Source organism: Sander lucioperca, chromosome 11, assembly GCF_008315115.2.
Source record: "Sander lucioperca isolate FBNREF2018 chromosome 11, SLUC_FBN_1.2, whole genome shotgun sequence".
NCBI lineage: Eukaryota > Metazoa > Chordata > Actinopteri > Perciformes > Percidae > Sander > Sander lucioperca.
This window is the reverse complement of record NC_050183.1, coordinates 38,686,719-38,707,290: the sequence shown is the minus strand read 5'-3', so window position 1 is coordinate 38,707,290 and position 20,572 is coordinate 38,686,719. Positions and strand designations below refer to the sequence as shown.

Sequence of the window (20,572 nt, the reverse complement as noted above, 5' to 3'; positions counted from 1 at the left end):
TCCAGCCAAGGTAGCTCTGGCTAATTGCCTTCATTACGTAAAGTGGATGGTGATTTTAATAGCTGTAATAACTGTCTTCCTGATTGAGAATAGCTCTCAACCCTAACATGTTTCACAACATTAGCTTTATGGGGAGAGATGCCAAGTCTGGCATTAATGATGACTAATAATTTCAAGGTTTCATATTATAAACCATGAAAATCTGTTATACTTCCCATCTAGATGTTTGTGTTGTGTATACTACTTGTGAAGTATTTTGATATAAAAAAAGTACATGTAATGATCCGTTAAGCTTATATAAAACACATCTGGATACTTTTGGCTCAGTTTTCTATGCTGTGAATTTATTTATAAAAATACTTGTACTCCTTTTTGCTCAAATAAATGTGTTGATATTTTTCCCTTGCTGCATCTATATGCCAAAGTCTTATCAGTAGACAAGACAATGCATTTATTTTCTTTTTTTGTAAAAGAACATGACATGAACTCCCTCTGAGAGAACAGTTTATGAATTATTGAAGATATGAATACAGCTAGACCACAGCACGAGTTGCCATAGATCAATTAGGATAATGCCAGAAGAAAAGTTGTTCTTTGCAGTGGGAGCTCCTGGGACCAACACCACAAATACAATTAAATTGTGCCAAGGGAAGCAGATTGGAGAGAAACAGATGAAGTAAGATGAGGGTGTTAGAGAGAGAGAAAGAAAGAGAGAGAGAAAGAGAGAGAGAAGTTGCCCAAAGCAAACTCGAACATTTGGGGCCTTACACAAACATAGTAATAGTTGTTAAATTACAGCACCGATAGAGGCAGAGGGAGGACTGTCTCCACAAGGACAGTAAAATAAATCCTTTCTCACACAAAACAAATGGATGTCATTAATAGACATTGAGAGCCACTTACTTCCATACAGCACAGAAAAGAAGTAAGAATAAACATACAGAGAACAGCAGCATTTTTTTTTTTTTAAAACAAACATACTTTTATTGTCTGACAAATTCATTTTTAATGGGGACAAATGGAGTTGGTTGTGGTGCAAATACTCTAGCATGAGACAGGCTGGTGGTTAATTAGTGTGGCCTGTGGCTTGGTATAAAAAAAGTGTTACTTTACACATTGACATTAAGCTGGGGAATGGCAGTTGAAACCTTGTGAGAGACTGCGGAACTGCTGTGCTGTGCCGGAGGTGCTCTTGTACAGATTTCTACTCTTATACACAATGCAATCTATCTAATTAGTTTCACATAGTTTTGGGAGGTTTGGGCACATCTGTTTGAGCTCATTCCAACAGGTTAGAGCTTAAAGCTGATTGGTGTTCGCTTTGCAGTAACACCTCTTTCCAAAAACAATGTTACGGCTACTGAAGAAAAAAACCCAGGCTTTGTTCTTAGCTCTTTCCTCCTGTAAGAAGATGCTGTCAATGGTTCTCAATGAAAAAAAAGCACATTAATTTCTCTTGGTGGCCTTGACTCAAAGCCTCTCTAAAAACACAAGTACAATTACCTCACAATGTGTAAAGAGAAAGAGCAGGAAAAAGACCAGAAAATCCCTAATGTGTTAAAAAGAATAACAGTCTACTATGAGGCTGCACTCGCAGTTGCGCTAAATGCTATCATCAGCATGCTACTGTAACATGCTCACAATGGCAATGCTAACAGGTAGCAGGTACAGCAATATTTAGCCTGTTAGCATGCTAATATTGGTTCATCAGCACCATACACAAAGTACAGCCGAGGCTGATGGGGATGTCATTAGTTTTGCAGGTATTTCGTCACAAACCAAGTATATTGGACTAATTCACATTGTGACTTGATGATCGTGCTAAATAAAAAAGGTGTCACCAAAGTTTTTACAGTTCATCCTGAGTGGAACATTCATTTCTGAATCAAATTGAATGGGAATCCATCCAATAGTTATCAAACCATTTCATTCAAAACCACAAACGTCAACCCCATGGTGGCGCTAGAGGAAAAGTCAGGGTCACCAAACTCAGTATGGGTCCTCGTATCAAAAAAATGTCATGGCTATCTGTTGTGATATTTCAGTTTGTTTTGGAACAAAGTGGTGGACTGGCATTGCCACAGGGACACGTTGCTGGCGTTGCTGAAAATATAATTTTGTCCAATAGAAGCTATAAAGTACTGTATAGACTCAATAATGACACAATATAGGGGAGAGGAACCTAGTGTGTGTTTTTCTTTTATTTATTCAGACAGTTGGTTCATTGCCAGGCTGTACAGCTTCACATCTGTGGCCTTGCACTCTAAAGAGTCCCTGTAACAAATGAGCAGAATTGTACTAAACCATTCATCCATCCCTTGTCACTTACTATTTCACCTTATAGCTTAGACAATAGATCCTCGACACTATCGATGGCATGTCCATACTCTCTACAAGTTTGCAGTTTCCATTGACTAAAACTTGGCATTGATCTACTGGCCTTGTTGGTCAATCAATGTCCGTTTCAGCACTAATTAGTCCTTTAGCACCAATCCGATAAGCTCAGTGATACACGTGGACACAGGCCTTAGTTACAGCCTGATAATTATGTGATATGCACAGTTCAGTTCAGTTCAGTTCATCGTCAAGACAAATCCTCCCGAATAACCGGAGATCACATTTCATCAGCGGGATTGTCTTTGCTCTTAAAGCGTATTTGTTTTTAATTTTTTTGTTTGCTTTGTGGCAGAACTTCTTCTTCCCTCATTTCATTTCAACTTTTTTTCTTTGCTCTTCCTCTTCCATTAGTTCATCAACGCTTCTGAATATTAATTTTGGGATAATACATTTCCTGTTAATATCTTGACCTACAAACTGGGTTGTTCAGAAGAATCTTTATTTTAACATTCTCCTGAAGTAGGTCCCCGCATGTGGCTTGAGTTTGGCATTTTTAAGTGTGTATTAAGATTCATTGAGGAGGTTAGTTTTGCCCTACAGGATGTAAAAACTTGATTGCTCAATATCTCATAATTGCTCTGAAGACGGATGGCAGCTCATAATTCGGATCTCACAACATGTGTTTCTTCACTTCGTTCCATCATGCTGTCACACAGCCAGCTTGTGGTTACATTCGTGTTTGCGTATTCATTTAAGCACCAATGTTCTTCTAGTATGTTTATATTGAATTTGGCATTTGTTCATTGGGCATTCTTTTCTCCTTGAACGTATCGTTGGCAATCTTTGTTGCAGCAGTCTAAACTGAGCCTCGATTCTTGCTGTATTTATTTTCATGTTTCAGGCCAATATTCAATTTGGAAAGACTGCCAGTTTCAATTATATTACCTCTCCTCTCCTCAGTCAAAAGGGTGTTTGTGGGGGCAGCAGATGAGACACAAGGAAAGGCATTTGGAGGTTACCAACATGTTCATTTACAGTGTCTCCACACACAGGAGGAGCTTGAAAAGTCAGGTAATGAATTGATTCATAGCTGGATGTATTGCTTTGAATAAACCGCAGCCTTGAAGACTTTGTAAACAAAAACGAAGCGCTGCAAGCACAGAAAATTCAGGACAAGGCAGCAACCTAACAGGGTAAAACCGCAAATCTCCTCACACACACACCACATCACATCTGGAATTGTTCTTGCTGTACTCAGCTGCAGAGGTTGTAGATATTTCTTTAACATTTACTTCAACTGTGGTCCAGGGTTGCTGTGTGGCACTTCAGATTAAATTCTGCACGGTGCAATAATACTGCTGTCATCTTCATGCAGGAGGAGAGGTTATGACAACTGTGTGTGTGTGTGTGTGTGTGTGTGTGTTAGTACAACTTTCTAGTGTGTAGCTGTAGAACAGGGACAGGCTGGCCTTTTTCACAATCACCCTCTTTCTCTTCTTGTCTTTCTTGGATGCACAACATGTAGATGGAAATCTTTCGCCAGTGGCAATAAGCTGAAACGGCCGATGAAAATGAAAGGATAGATTTGGTTATGTGTGTTTGTGTGTGTGTGTGTGTGTTTGTGTGTGTGTGTGACAGCCGACAGGTTTTCCTGCATCCTACCAGGAGGTGACATTAGAAGCAGCAGCTTGCACACTCTCCCCTCCCTTCAACTCCTTCTCTCCTCTTACAATCCTGCTCACTTATTAAAGCTTAATAGAAGCCAACGGGCCTGCCTGTCAGCCTGACGCAAACTGAGCTGCCTGTCTTGAAGCTTCCAGCTCCAATTACAGCGTAACAATGAGAGGAGAGGAGAGGCATTTTATATGGGTTGAGGAAAAAGGAGGAGAAGTGAGGAGAAACAAAAGAGGATAGTTTGAAACAAAAGAAGTGAGAAGAGAGGAGGTCACAAGTGAGGATTAAAGAGGTGAAGAGGAGAGAGAAAAAGGTTAGAGGAAGGAAATTTGGAGGAGATGAGAGACCTAGCATGTACCAAAAAGATGGAACGATAGGATATTTGCGTACAATATGTAATGTATATGTATATGTTTGCAGCAGTTAGCTGTCCAATTCAAGGGAGCTTTTACACAGTTACATTTTTTCTTTGGTATTCGATTTCCTTTGTCTCTACACCGCAGTCATCATCTGTTCCTTCATACCCTGTTTCGTGCTTCCCTTCCGCCAATCCTCTTGTTGGATGTTAATCCTCTCTCCATATCTCTCTCTCTTACCCAGCATTCCTTTGATCACCAAGGGTGGCGGCATGATGGGAGTAATGGCTTAAAAATTCAAAAGAGAAGTAAAGCAACTTTTACTTGCACACTTTCAAATCAAGGTCGTCCCTGCGCGATCAAATTTTGTGTCGGCGCGACAAAGTGATGTTTCCGTTACATGGCGAACGTGACAGGTGTGGTCATGTTAATCTGAGTGATTTAAAAATGTTTCCTCATGTCTTCCATTCTCATTTTCCCCCTTCGTTCTGCCGGGTAGAGTGAGGGAAATTAATGATAAGTCCTGCTAGCTCCATGCCAGTTGTTAAACATTTCCCTTGATTAGAGCACTGGCAGAAGACTTTGTGTATCTGCTCAGCTCATGCTCGCAGTTTGGCGTTGCTTTCGACAACGGCCTCGTGAATATGTGTGTGTGAGATAAAGACACAGAGTCAAACGAAGGGGAGGGAGGTTGATTTTTTTAACCTAGGATCTGATTAGAAGCATGCATCCAAGGGATAATCACGGTTTATTACAACTTGTGTCTAATTTTCATAGTTTTGGCCTTCATTCTATCAGGTATGATAGCACTGTACTCATCGACATTATGGCTGAAATCTGGGAACACTGTAGCATCACTACAAAAGTCTGACAAGTCAACCTTTAAGCTGGAAAATCTCAAGCAGCGGTTCCCAACCTGGGGGTCAGGACCCCTGAAGGTGTAGCAAGATAAATGTTAAGGGTGAGGGGATATTTAACTGAAAAAGAAAAACATATAATTTCCTACCCAAAATGATCTGAAGTCTATTATTCTTTTTCTGAACTATTTAAGAGTTTTGCCTCCCCAAAATCTTGAAATTAAACAATGTGAAGAGAATATTACTCTTTGGTGCAACTTAAACAATTAAAGTACATGTCAAATGATGGTTTCTGTAATTTTAGGTAGTTCTTACCACACTGACATTTGTTCAAGTGCTTATTTATCTGAAAAGTTTGGTGTTTATTACTTATTTGATGCTATAAAAACAAGGCGAAACATCGCGATTGACTAGCGATTGGTCGGGCAGTTGTATGGGCAGGACTTTGATGCCGTGACTCCACCCCCTGATGACTAGTGGGCTCCAAAATTACAAGATGGCATCGTCCGTATCTGAGATATTTGGTTTCACTTCCGTACAGTGGGAGGAAGTGGAGACGCGTCATCCATCTTTATATACAGTCTATGAATGATACCCATTCTCCTCCTCTCTCTCTATGACGGCGGCTTTTGACTCCTCCTTCGAGGGTGGCCATTCGGAACAGCAATACATAAAAAACTTTTTTAATCTCCGACATGTTCAGACATGTCGAACAAACTAGTTCTTTTTTAGCATAACCCAACCCTTACAGTATTATTACTGATTGTGATGACCCAAACTATCAAAATAAGACCTATGTTGTGATAAACCAAAACTATTCTTAAAAAAAGACGATCACGGGAACACAAAAACAGCACAAAACAGCATCAAGAAGCCTGTTTCACCTGCTCACTTTGTACACTGTTTTTTTGATTTCTGTCCGGAGGTTTCAGCTTAGATGTTGTTACCTGAATCTTGATCGCTAGATGTCACCGAGTACTGTCGATAGGAAAAAAAAACAACCAAAATCGGTGCTAGCAAACTGGAGTTGCTGCAGCTAATGGCCAGAGCTCCCAGTTAACTAAAATGCCAGTTGTGAGGGCCTGTTCTAAAGAGTGCCTTTGTGCCTCTTAACAGACACAAAATGCAATTAAAATGTCTGTGCATGAACAGGGCCCTTACGTGACAACAAAATGCAAAATTTGTACTGTCACCTACCTCTTTTTCCATCGGTCGATGAAAGTTTAGGTACCTGTATTTTCTCATTCTGTTGCCACAATTCGGAAAGGCACAAACGCGAACCATTTCTTTTCCACAGTAGATCAACACACGTTATTCTTAATCCAAGCTTCTTCCCTTGTGAACACCTCCGCTCTTCACTCTTCACACACTACGCTCCGATCTGCACACTACTGTTTACCATTTTCTGCAACAACTGAATTCCCACGGGACTTAGGCGTGAGACTACCGTTTCCATGTAGTTACATAGTCACTGATATGGTCATAACCACTACTGGGCTCAATTACCTATTTTTGAGGGGGAAATAAACTTCAAGTTTTCGTCGCGAGGGCATAACCTCGATCGTCTCTTCTGGGCTTTCGGTTAAGAGGCACAAAGGCCCTCTTTAGAACATGCCCCCATAACTGGCATTTTAGCTAACTGGGAGCTCTTGCCATTAGCTGCAGCAACTCCAGTTTGCTAGCACCGATTTTGGTCGTTTTTTTTCCCTATCGACAGTACTTGGTGACATCTAGCGATTAAGATTCAGGTAAAAATCGGCCGTATTTCTCCTTTAACAAATTAATTTGGGAACTATTTGATGCTTCCTACAATTCGATAAGTTCCTTAATCAAAAATCAAAAAAAATCAGGCAAGGGAACTTTTATACAGTTTAGAGCTGGAATTAATGTTTTTAGAAAAGCAGCACATCAAAACAGAACAGAGACTTTACAGCATCCCGATGGACCCGTCGATGCCACAAGCACACACTTCTGAGCTTGATAGGTTACGACTGTGTCAGCATTCAGCCGCTGATCTGAGGGGCTTTCATCTCCAGAATCCACCATTTCTCTGCATGTTAATGTGTTTATACATGCAGTGACGGCAGGAATGCACGTGGCAAAGCACGTGCGCCACAGTGTGAATAAGTGTGTATAGATGTATGAATATGTGTGTGTTAATAAGTGACTGAGTGCACTGCCTGAGCCCATGGCTCAGTGATTTTGCTCATTATCCTCCTCTCCTTATTCTCTGTTGAAATACTGCAGGCCCTATTTTGTTTCTTGTTTTTAGCATGTCTTGCTCCTTCCTGCTTTATTACTCCTTTTTTTCACCATCCCCATTACTTCTCTTTCGGGAGATACACTGTCTATCTCACTCTTTATTTCCACTACTGCCTCTCTCTCTCTCACACACACACATACAGACATACAGCACACCTCATGTTGTAAGCCGTGATGCTAACACCGACACGGGTGCGAGGATGGAAAGAAACTAAACAAAACGAAAGCTGTTTAAAAAGAAACAGGAACACTGCAGAGCTCCATACTGGGACTAAAGCTAGCTTACTCCTAAACTGTGTTTACTCTTTGGGTGATTGTAAAACCATTTACAGTCCCTCCCTGACAGCGTTTTTTAGAGCATGGTTGATGCTGGAGAGTTCTGCACGACTCCCTGGTTAAAAAAAAAATACACATACATATATATATATATATATATATATATATATATATATATATATGTATATTTTTAAAAATACATATATTTATATTTTTTTTTTAACCAGGGAGTCGTGCAGAACTCTGGTTATATATATATATAAAAAGTTAGCTCCTAAGCGCTAGTCAGACGTGCCCGAACGATCAATATGTTTAAACATTTATGCACAACAGCCATGTGTTTGCAATTAAAATTCCATAAAATCTCCACCAAAAAAACCTGCTCTCAATAGATTCAGGTCTTCAGCTGGGTCTATTAGCGAGGGCAGATCAGGCTTTTGGCTGCCTCAGAGTCAGGGATTGCGATTATGACTGCATAATTACATACCTGCATGACTCTCTTGCTGCCTTATACATTCCTCACTTCCACCTCTAGCTACCCAGTGTATCTTAATTTTTAACTCTCGCCCTCATTCCACATATTGGTTTCTTTCTCTATTTTCGTGCTCAGAAAAATCTCTGCTTGGGGTAAATAAGGGAAGTCTAGAGTTGCTTTGGTGGGGCTGACTCCTTCCCACTGTAATCAAAAGCTACAGCACTTTCTTTTTTGTTGCCCATAAATGGTTTTGTTCCCAGTCTATGCACACATGTTGTTGTCAGGAATGTTCCTCAATGAATTTGTGCATTCAATTAAATCAGGAGACATTGTTTTCCCAATCTGGTCAACCTTTAGTGAGAGGCAGCTTAACAAGGGGCGAGTCTGTTAGTAGTTTCAGTTTAGGATCCAATCCAAACAGAGCAACTGGGCTGTGGCGGATACTGTGGTGAAATAAATTGTTTTCCTGAGAGTTTTCCACGCATGAGGGTGCATGTGTGTACACGGACATGTTTCTTAGTAGGATGCAGCTTTTATTCTTTTCCTCTTTATATACTATAACTTACGGGTTACAGAGTTGGCTGTGCTTTCGTTTGGTAATTGATATTCTCATTTTAGGTGCAAAGCCAAAAGCAAACCGTGGAGAGCAATAATAAATATTCACAAACATGTCACAGGAAATAAATTTGGAGAGCAGGTCCGCATAGCATTAGTCTAAGTATCTGCCCAGAGGGCTCATATCTCTCATTCCCAAATCACGAACCAGGCAATTTTCAACTTAATCTTTCTCACATGCCACATCGATATATCACATCAGAGCCATGTATGGTGCTATACTATGCGCCCACCAGCTGAAAACACATGCCAATTTGTTTTTATGTTAAGTCCCTCAGCACTGAAGTGTTGGACCCGTTCCTGATACAAATTTCTGAAGGTTTAACAGAATGATTAAACCATCAGGCCTCATGTCAGGGCTGCACACCATCTGGGTGGCTGATTGAAACTACCCTCACCCCATTCGTTCAGCCACCCGGCTGCTCGGTTAATTTACAGGCTGCCTTTAATGAAATGTCTCTGCAGTGACGCGGGCCAAGGCCTTGCAGGTGGACACGCCATCGGGACGCATCCTGTGCTGAACGATCGCTCAGAATCACAGCGCCTGTCAGCTGACCTGGACTAAAGAGAGTTTAAGGTGATCAATACTGAGGAGCTGAAACAAAGCCGTGTGTGAAAGAGATAGGAAGATGCTGATGGACAGACTAAGATAGAGCGAGGGAGCTAGAGAGGAAATACGGAAAAGAAAAGAGGGAAGAGAAATATAAATGAAGAGAAAGAGAATGAGAATTGAGACATAGAGAGTGTGACAGTAAAACAGAGCGAGAGGGAGTGTGAAAAAAGTGCAGTAGTGTTATTGATGTGTTGCAGAAAGGATGAAAAGTGTTGTTTGATGCAGGGAGTTAGGGGAACTCACCATGGTCGATTTCCGTCTGAATGATAGACACAAAAACAATCCCAAGTGGTGTGAGTGGAGAGTAGTTACAGTACTTTGGATGTCACACTGCAAGACTCTCTGTTGAGGCATTACACAGCCCCTCCAGGTCCTGCCAGCACTTTACCGGGCAACTATTACTCAGCACTGGCCATAGACCTGCCTGAGGCCCTTATTCTTCATCAACCCTGTGTGTGTGTGTGTGTGTGTGTGTGTGTGTGTGTGTGTGTGTGTGTGTGTATAGGTTTAGCTAAATTCCTTTGTCCAAATGCCAGTGTCTGGTATTCAATTTTGCACATAGTGGAAAGAGCCGGTGGCTTCAGCTGGTGGTGTGTATGTTTGCATGTAGCTGTGTGTAAAAAGGCCAGACACACACACAATGTTTAATGTGGTGATCTGTCATTTTCCAGCTTTTAAACACACACACACACACAATGTAATTGGGCTTGTTTTTTTACCAATAAATCACACTTAACTTTGTAACCAACTGTAGGTAGGTCAGGGTCAATATGCTATTTTTTTATTTTTTATTTTAAAGTAGGTTGTACATTTTTTCTGATGTTTTATTTAAATTGTTCTTACTGTAACTACTCTATGCGCTTCAAATTGCCCCCCGGGGACAAATAAAGTGTTTTCAATTTTTAAAACAAAGGAATGTATTTATTTTGTTTATTTAGAAACATTATTGTTTTTTTTAATTAAATACATAATGGGCAAATCATTTGCATTTGAATCTCTATTTTTTCTCTTAGTAAATTTCAATTACCCGAAGCAGTTTCTGAGTTGTGAAGGTCCCTAGGGGACCTCGTCCACTGTACACTGCAGAGATCAGCGGAACAACAACTTGACATAAAAGCAGGGTGAATATTGGATTAAATTGATGTGTTTCTCTTAAAAGTTGTATTTTTTAATGAAAATCAGTACCAAAACAAAAATGATGAGTCAGTCCATACAGAGCAACTGTGGCCTATATGTGTACAACCCTCACCACCCAAAATTCACTTCAACCTGTTGAAAGATGGCAACCCTGCACACACACACACACACACACACACACACACACACACACACACACACACACACACACACACACACACACACACACACACACCTATCATGGAGGACCTGTGGCTCGCTGAGGGGTCAGTTTGTGTTTGTCGAAACTCTCTGAGACTACTGCTGTGGAGAAGGAGATGTGAGGAGCAGAGGGAGGACTCACAGGAAGAAGTTAGATAAAAGAGCCGAAGCCCTTCAGGAGTCCTCACCGAGCTTTCCAGAGGCTGAGGCTGCTATTCTTAACTTCTTAAGAGCTCGCTAAAAAGACTCCCCATCTCTATACTGAAAAACTGCACATACACCATACAGTATTTCACTTCCCCTTTTTCCTCTGCTATGTCTAGGTACACTCACACACACGTCGATTGTTATAATGCGCATAGGTCCTCATATTTCATCAGCCGAGCCTTAGTATGCACAGAGGGGATCAGCTCTGTTCTTTAAGTCTCAGATGCTCCCGAGGGTGGGACAGATGTGTGAGTTAGAGCACACTGGCATCTGGGGATGTACATCTTTACACCACACTTCCTCTCTCTCTCTCTCTCTCTCTCTCTCTCTCTCTGCCACTAGTGTCTGACTTGCAGGAGTGACAGCAGAGGGAGTTAGGAAAGGAGGAAGGACGACTGTGGCGTCAAGGTTACAGAGCCTTCTCTCTGTCTGAAAGAAGAGACCGCATCAAACTAAATATTAACTACTGTGGCGAATGCTTCAATCCCCCCCCCCCTTCCTCTCTTTCTTTCAAGTTTCCTGTCTGTCTCTTTCTCTCTGTTGGGGTTCATGCTACGGGGCAACACATTTATCATCAGCAGACTTAAGTCCTTGTGCTTTAACTAGCTGCCATGTAAATACAAAGAACTGTGTCGGCTTTAGGCCCCCCCACCCCCCCCCCCCCCCCCAAGCCTCAACTTTCCCCTTTCCAAACCGCAGCAATTAGGATAGAACTAGAACTAGATGAGACCACGGCTGTAAATTTGCCAACTAATTTTCTTTCCCGCACAAAGCGCCTCACAACATTACAGCCACCAGGGAAAAAGATAGAGCCGATCCTGGCTCTGCGGTGATCATCATCTACTCCAACATGACGCCACAACAAGGAATCTCCATTCTGCCTTCGCTTCATTGATGTTTCAGTGGACCTCAATTACTGAGTGATTGCATCCCGCTGTTCCACCAGTCAAAACACTGCCTTTCTTCAGGAAATATTTTCACAGCACCATAATTGCTTCCATCTGTAGCTACACTGTGGCAACACTAGCTATGTCATTACGGCTGAGTGAGTTCACAGCAAAACGAGTGGCGAATGTGTTCGTGCAAGTGTGAACGTTTCTGTGTGTGTGATGGTGGACGCCTTTATGCGTGCACTTGTTGGAAAGCCAACTCTGCTTTTATCAACATGGAGGAAACAGAGATTTGAGAAGAAAAGTGTTGAATTGGAACAACGAGGAAACGTGATGAAGCAGGACGTGTCTCCTGTGGCAACAGCACCACACACAGACACACGCAGACACACAGACACACACACACACACACACACACACACACACACACACACACACACACACACACACGCCTCCTACTCCAATTTGATGGCTGGTTTAACAGAGTTGACTTTAGCTGATGAGCTGTCTGTGCAAACAAAATTTGACTGGTTCCCCCAAAAGGCCTGCAAACAGCAAAATAAAACCGAGGGAGTGTTTAGCTCATGGCTGCTGGGAGATTCAGGCGCAGTTGCAGGGTCACAACAAAATTATTTGGATGTAAGAATCTCTTTCCTTTAGAGTAAAGAGACCCTCATGGCAAATTAAAAGAGAAAAGTTGGAGGTTTGACAGACCCATTTAGCCCACGTTTATGCTGTAAATGATCTGCCTGTCAGCAAGGGTCACGACCTGGAAAAACTGAAAGCCAGCCAATTGACACGTCGCGATAACCGGCCGTAAGTGGATCTGACATCCTATACCGCCTGTCGACGCCTGAACCAAATCTGACTCATTACGCTGTTTACAGAAATGGTTTATGTCACTTGTCACATGCACTTTCACACATCCTCACCAAACGCGCACACACACACACACACACACACACACATCAGAGCTGTTCAGAGTTAGTTAGGTGATTTCTGTCAGCAGGGTGTGTTCTGCTCAAACATCATTAAAACGGAATCCAGCATAAATCCAGCTCCAGTTTGTCATGCTGGCTGAGTTGTCCACTGTGAAGAGCTCTCTAAATTAGAGGGCACACAACTGCTCACACACAGACATTAATGGCTCAATTTTCCTGAAAGCAGAATTGCTAGCTCAAACTCTGGGCACAAGTGGGTGTGACCAACTCATTTTCTTTGCGATTTTAGAGACCAAAGGCGCAATCGCAGTCCTGGCACACAGCCGAGTAAAAAGCAAAAAAAAGAGGCTGAAGCAGAAATAAATGCTTTCTTAGTAGGAGGAATAGAGTAAAGCACATGGAGTGAGGAGAAGCTTTACTAATGGCCAATCACGGCAGGTCTGACAGTTTCCTAATGTTCTTCAGAAGGTGCAGAATCCCAAATCCCAAATCACATTATCCATTTATCAAGTATTATCTGTGTAGCCACAGACTGATATTGCACATACTTCTGTTGTAGAACTTCATTGCTGTTCAAAAACTATTAATAACGCAACAAAGGTTTGTAGCATTTTACTAAGAACAACATGGAAAAAGCTTTTTTTTACTGCTAATAATCTTACTGAACAGTATAAACGTGGACTATTTGTGTTTATTAGTATGGTGTTCAGAACATGTAAGATGTTGTGTATGTATTTTTCTTATATCCCAGAGGTGTGTCAGAAGATTGATATCGCTCAAACTACAGACTACAGATGGAACGAACCTATTATTCCAGCTGCTGTTTGATGGCTACATGTGTTTAATCAGGGGAAGCAGGAAATACTTTTTACAGTTCATCCTAAAAGCATTGAAACATTTCTTTGAGAATTGTCTTTTGATGTGTGTTTGAAAAATGTCAAAGCTAAAGAGGTGAAACTTGAAACGTTTTGGTATTTTCTGTGGAAAAAGCCTTGAAAATTGCTCTTTCTGCATGTGTTTTCAATAAAATGTGTTCTTAGCAGGTGGAAATGCACACTTAATGCCAGAACGGCTGCGTCACTTCACCCCCCCCCCTCGTCGCAAGTGTGTTGATTTGGACCGACAAAATTACCGAACAACAATGGAGTTAGCTTTCTTCGTGGCTGAAAGAAAGTAGAGCCCATAGGTTAATAGACCTACACACACACACTTATACACACGCACACACATAATTGGACCCAGTTATTTCTCTGACCTCATCTCTTTCATCAAAGTGTCCCTCCCACAACACATCGTCTGCATTAGACGTGCTTCCAAACTCTGCTTTGATCATAGCGGGTCTCCACATACAAATATTTGGTGTTTGTGTGTGTGTGTGTGTGTGTGTGTGTGGGGGGGGGGGTGATCTTTGTTTTCTAATAAAGGCAAAGAGAGCCATGCATAACCTCAAGGCAATACCCTTAGCTACACTCTACTTCCTCACATAGTTTTCTACAATTTAACTGATCTCCCACTGTGGTCTTTTGACATTGCAGAAAAATATATATTTTTTTTTAGCAATGGTGTCATCATCGACTTTTAATGGCACATTACGAAAAGCAAAATGATACAAAAAATAAATGGATACTAGTGTGAAGTGAGGAGAAGGGCAGCAGCTCTTTGATATACGAGGAGAGAAGATGAAGAGTACGAGGCAGACGGTTCACGTCACCTCGACAGAGTTACAGCCTGGCCACAAGCCCACTGAGGAGGCCAGCGTCAGCGCTGTGACACAGGAGACGCCCGTGGCACTCTCAGTCCATTTGTCACACCGGCCCGGCCTAGCACTCATGAAAACAGCCTCTCCTCTCACTTCCCTGCACCCCACCCACCATTCGCAAAGCTTTCATCCACCCTCACCCTTGTCTTTTCTCACTTGTGATTACCCCACCACCTCGCCTTTCTTTCTTCCTCTGACCTTACTCCTTCTTTCCTCCTTTCTGTTTCTTTTCTTATTCACCCTCATGACTCTGCCCTTCTGATCCCTGAACCGTTTCACCATTCCATCCTCAAAGTTCGCCATCTTCCTATGATCTCTCAATCTCTTTTTCACTCTGCTCTCTTGTCCTTGATCTGATTTACCCGGGCCTCCCCTCCCCATCCTCACTCTTCTCAGCCCCATTCCTTTCCCCTTGTAGAATCACCCTTGATATCTATTCGACTGCCATCAGCCAGAGGAGAGATGGAAATCGATTCTCCTCCAGCAGCCGCTTCTCTCTGCCTAAGGAGAAAGGGGAGGCAGTTAGCCGGGCTCTAAGTAAGGCCGTCCATCCATCTCCCTTTGAGGTCTGACGACAAGGCTGCTCTGAAGTCAGTGTAACGCTGACTGGGTGTTACATGGGGGAGAGGGGAGGCAACGGAGCAGCAGAGCAGCAGAGACTATGGCACAATAAGTTCTTTTTCAGACGAGCTTCAAAGCCAAAACTAGCATAACTACCTCTTTAAAAATATGAATACAACCAGCCTAACCTCAACCTTAAAGGGCCAGTTCACCCACATTGCTGACAACTTCTTCCTCACTTACATGGCCACTTTTTCAAAAGAGGCTCAGACATAAAAAAGGATCAACTTATTACATATATACAACATTTCAGTCGTAGAACCATTGTCAACTTACCTGAAACAATTTCTTTGGAAAATGTTTCACTGGAACTACTTTATACTCAAGAAATAGTCCCTCAAAACCAGGGCAAATACAACAAAATGCTTTTGTGGCAAGACACCACTAGCAGTATTGAGAAAATGTGTATTTCTCTCAATCTTTTTGGTTTGTGATTCTATAAAATGATTAAAAAAATAGTTCCTTTTGCAACCCCTCATCACACATTGTATACATGTATGAGTTATCAGTAGTTCTACCAAAGAGGAGTTGTTTTATTTGAGGTAAATAATAGAAATAGAAAGAAATACTATTAATTCATGTATAAGATCAATGCTTTTTCTTCTTTGCTGTCCTGTAATCTTTAACCCACTGAGTCACCCCGACCCCTCTGCTACCTCATCTAACCACAACATTCAAGTCCTTGCTTAAGACCCATTACTATACATTGGCTTTCAAATCAAGTTGAGCTTTGATATCTTGACCTTTTTTTCTACTGTTGGTTATTTTGTATTGTATGTTGTGTATTGTTTGTGTATATTATCTCTTTGATTTTGGACCTTGTTAAGCACTTTGGTCAACTATGGTTGTTTTTAAACGTGCTATATAAATAAAATTGAACTGAACTGAACTGAACAACATGAAAAAAAGCATGATTAAAAAAGCAGTTTTTTAAGGATTACTGACTGCTGAAGATGTGAGAAAGTGTGAACTTTGATCGTGGCTGGAGGCCAGAAACGGAAAATTTAGTTTGACAGGCAGCTGCAAAAAGGAACTTCTTATTCGAGGAATGAAGTAAGCAAAGGGAGGGTGAAAATGAGATTTCAGAATTTCCCCAAAGAGAGGCCAGACTATAATCTCACCTCACATCTACTGCGTCAAGATACAGACAGGTGAAATGAGTCCAATATAGAGATATGAAATATTCAGCAACCAAAAGCCTTCTGTCTATTTCACCAATTCAGGTCCCTGAAGAGTTTGTGTTGGTGTGTGTGTGAGCGTCTGTGTGTTTGTAAGTACACAGATGTATGTACAGTATGTGTCCTGTGTATGTGAAGAATGAGGCACGTGGTGAGAAGCACAGAGAAAGATGCTGACGGACACATATAGAGGTCTATCAAAGTCTTTACGGTGTCAGTGACAGTTTGTCATAACAAGCTCAGGCTGTGCCTCTCTGTCTTCCTCTAACCAAATATTGCATTTGCAGATGGCTGGAAGAATCTTTGTCTTACAGGAAGACAAAGAAATATGGACTCAGTGTTACTAGGAACAGGAAACACTGAGGAAAGCATCCATATCAGAGACAATGAAAGTGTCAAAAAAAAAGAAAAAGAGATATGAGTTCATCACAACATCTGAGACAAAGTGCTGTCTAAGTGTTGGTGGCAGCCGTCAGATAGATGCTGCCTCATTCCTGCCTTGCCAACCAAGCAGCTCTCTCGTTCATCAAGCGACAACAGAGCTCAACTCCGTCAACTGAGTTCAGCTCGGGCATATTTCATAACTGGTTTAGATGCAGGAGTGAACCAGCCTCAGAACTCAGAAATTCCTCAAAGGCAGGGCCAGAGAGCAGGACAGTACATCTCTATCCGACACCGGTCCAAGAGGAGCAGCCATCAGGGCACTGCACACTTTCATCTCTGTGCAACTGATTTTTTTTTTTATGTTAATATTTGTGGCCAGTTCAAGGGCCCGTTCAGACCAGGAAACAGCGATCCGGCGATTTGCTGCAGGGTTGTGTGGCGGTGGGAGTGTCACTGAAATGGCCCATTCGTGTGAAGTCCTCTTTCCCCCCCACCCAATGTAGCACAAGTAGACTTCATTTTCAAAATTACTGTTTTCTGTCACATCGTTTATAGATCTCAACATTTCCAACTGCACTTGAAGGCAGCTTCATTTATTTATAAGTTATTTTGTGAATTTAGATTAGGGAGAAGCCATCCAGAATAAGTGCCACAACGCTCAGTTTCCTATTCCACCTGACACAAGGTTCCAGGTGCATGCAGCAAGGCATACAAATGCAGGAAATAACAGACAGTATGTTAGGTGACTAGGTACTCTCATTGGCTAAGGACTAAAAGTCAGGACAGCTCTGCCACTGTGGGTTTGATTTGACCAAAGTCCCCCAACTTTATAGACATGTAACATTAAATACTGTAGCACCCCTTTAAGGGTAGTATACATCTTAAAGCCCATTCTGAAAAAAAAGTGCTGTAAAGATCAACAGTGTGCAGTGAGTGGAAATTAGTTCTACACCACAGTATCAGTGTCATTACTCTCTCTGACCCGGAGACCTTGCACCAGAGGTTAAGATATAACAAGTACAAGAAGAGGGTCCAATACTAGAGCTTGTAAAACACTCCATTAGCACTGAGCAAGAGTAATTATGTTCATCTCTCTCCCGCTGGTGTTGTACAGAAGTAGAGTAATGATCCTAAAAGTTGTATTTTTAATCACAAGCTTCCTGCACAACACAGTGTATTTGCTGGAGTGTACTGTAGTGCCCTTGTGGAGAGGAAATATCTCAGATTTTTCTCCTTGTTTATGTTATTTTACAAACACTACTTGCAGGGATGAAAAGCAGGATGCATGCACAACATGAACTGTTTGAAATATAATAACCCCTTTGGAAGATCATGGGGTTTTGTTTAGGAGCTGGACCAACAGCTTGAATAAGGACCCCCACATGTTCTATAAGGGGCTACACATGCTCAATGAAGACAAATCTTAACTTCACCATGCATAGAGTGAGCATCAGCCATGAGTTACTCCCTCCCCTGTGGCTTTGGCGGTCACAGGACCTGAAGTGAGAGAGCAGCATCAAACAGGGCACCTATCTGAAACAGGATTAGAGTTGTTCGCGGGTTCCGATTATGCAATATTTATCTGTTCTTTTCTCAGGGAGCACGGCACATGAACTCAGCGAACTTTCAGAAGCAAAGGATTAATTTGCATGCATTGGAATTTGCGCTCAGATCAAAGAGAAGGGGCGTCATGGGAGTATCCAAAACCTCTGCGTATCTAGAAGAGAGATTTCGCTTTGCTGTGTACCACTTCTATTCATAATACTTCATGTTGATATGGAGGGAGGCAAAAAAAAAGGAAAACTTCAAGGGGAATTCAAGCTAAAGTGGAATATAATTAACCACATGTATATGCAACAAAACCTACCAGACCAAAGCAAAGATAGTATACAAGTTAGGACAGAGTAAACAGTGAGGAGAACAAAGTTAGCTAAAACATACACAGGGATTTTCTTGCCAGCTCGGAGACAAAAACGAGTCTAGCCGACTGTCTTCATGTTGGATTTTGGTGGTTACTCAAGGGAGAAGTGAGAAACTACAGAGCACTGAGGAGGATTGGGACTTGTCTCTTGTTTATTTGCGGATTTCCTCTGGTTAAACTGAAACTACCAGGCTCTTCTTCTCCTTTTACTGTATTGTTGTTTACCCTGCATATACACAAGTTATGTAAGGATCTGGGCGAAGACAAGACAAGCTATTAGCTTTAACACTTGGGCACACACTCGCACGAACACACACACACACACACACACACACACACACACACACACACACACACACACACTGAGAATCACTCCTCTTACCGTCACAGTCACCCAAGTGGGCCACGTTTCCTTGTTCAACATCTTGCTCGAACGGCAGTCTGCAGAGGAGAAGAGACACAGTCATTAATCAGAGGACACAAAGGCACAGCAGCTCGGCCACTGACACACAGCACAGATCCACTCTGATAAAGGAAAACTATCTCAATGTTACAGCAGAGGACAAGTCACAAGGGAGAGTATATCTCTACAAGCTTCTTTATACACTTTGTAGAAATCTTTGTTTTTATTGTGACAAAAGTGAGAGAGAGAAAAAAACATTCAAACAGCAAAAGAACTCAAAAGGCCCTTAAGTGGTCTAATATCCTGCAATAATCACCATTTTAATTTAAAGATAATCACTTATGCCTGCAGGGTCATTAATTAAGCTAATTAATGCACTGAATTACAAATATTTGTAGGTCAGCATACTTGTCTTCAAGTCAAATATCTGTGGCATAAATATACACTCTCTATCTTCATGTATAGAGCTCAACAGTCCCGCCCACAGCTGGTTTCGGAAGTAAAAATACAATGCAATTTCTCCATTGACAATTGGAGTATAAGCCATAAAATCGTAACCGTCGATGGTAGACTTAAAACCAGCTACGACATGACGAGCGATTGTATATATATGCTCATATAGATGCCAAAAGTTCATGGGGCACCAACCTTGTTTTGAGATAAATGTCTTTTATTCACAATGTCTTGGATAAGTACTTCATTACCCACAATCCTGAACAATCCCACAATCACACAGTGATGCCTCTGATTGGTGGAACTCATGCTGGTGAGAAGAGGGGGTGTCAGTACCTGATCTGTGCTGCCTGCATGATCCGTCATGTGCATGCCCAAGATGATAATCCTGTTTTACAAGGATTTACGACACTGCACGAATCACGATCTGTTCCACGCTTCTGCCGTTAGCCTCCACCGGGAAGCTAACGTTAGTTTAGCTAACAGCTAATTCGGCTAACCGCTAGCCGACAGCTTGATTCAGTCTAAAATAACATTAACTCAAACTAAACACTGGGAAAAGCAGGCTACAGCTGACGTAACAGCTGTTATATATTTTAACGGTTATTTTCAGGTTTTATTTTGAGGGTCTTTTAAAGTTATTACATGCTGTCTCAGCTAGCGATTAGCTGAGTTAGCTGTTAGATAAACTAACGTTAACTTCCTTTATTCAGTGGTGCGCGATGATTTATGGGATGAGTAGTTCCTTCACTCGATAATGAAAATATGTACAGTCTTGTACCTTTGACTTTTTTTGGATTTTCTGTTCGTTTTTTCACTCGAAATGATATGTTTTATGCTTATGAGTCACGTCGTAGCTGGTTAGCCTAAGGCATGGTCTAAAACTCTTTATATACAGCTTTTTCCAGACGTCAATGGGAGAAATGAATGGGATTTACTTCTCGGAGGAGGGGCGGGACTGTTGAGCTCTATTAGGGAGTGAGAGTAGGAAAAACTGTTTTAGTCATTTATA

At 41.7% G+C, this 20,572-nt stretch overlaps 1 protein-coding gene across 1 annotated transcript in view; it reads right to left on the bottom strand.

Moving 5' to 3' along the window:
- The window catches only part of sema6bb (sema domain, transmembrane domain (TM), and cytoplasmic domain, (semaphorin) 6Bb), a 135,868-nt gene that overhangs the window by 3,812 nt on the left and 111,484 nt on the right, over positions 1-20,572 (bottom strand). Inside the window, exon 16 of the mRNA XM_031318271.2 lies at positions 19,087-19,145. Coding sequence (XP_031174131.1) covers positions 19,087-19,145 — 59 coding nt within the window. The remainder of the gene's footprint in view (positions 1-19,086; positions 19,146-20,572) is intronic.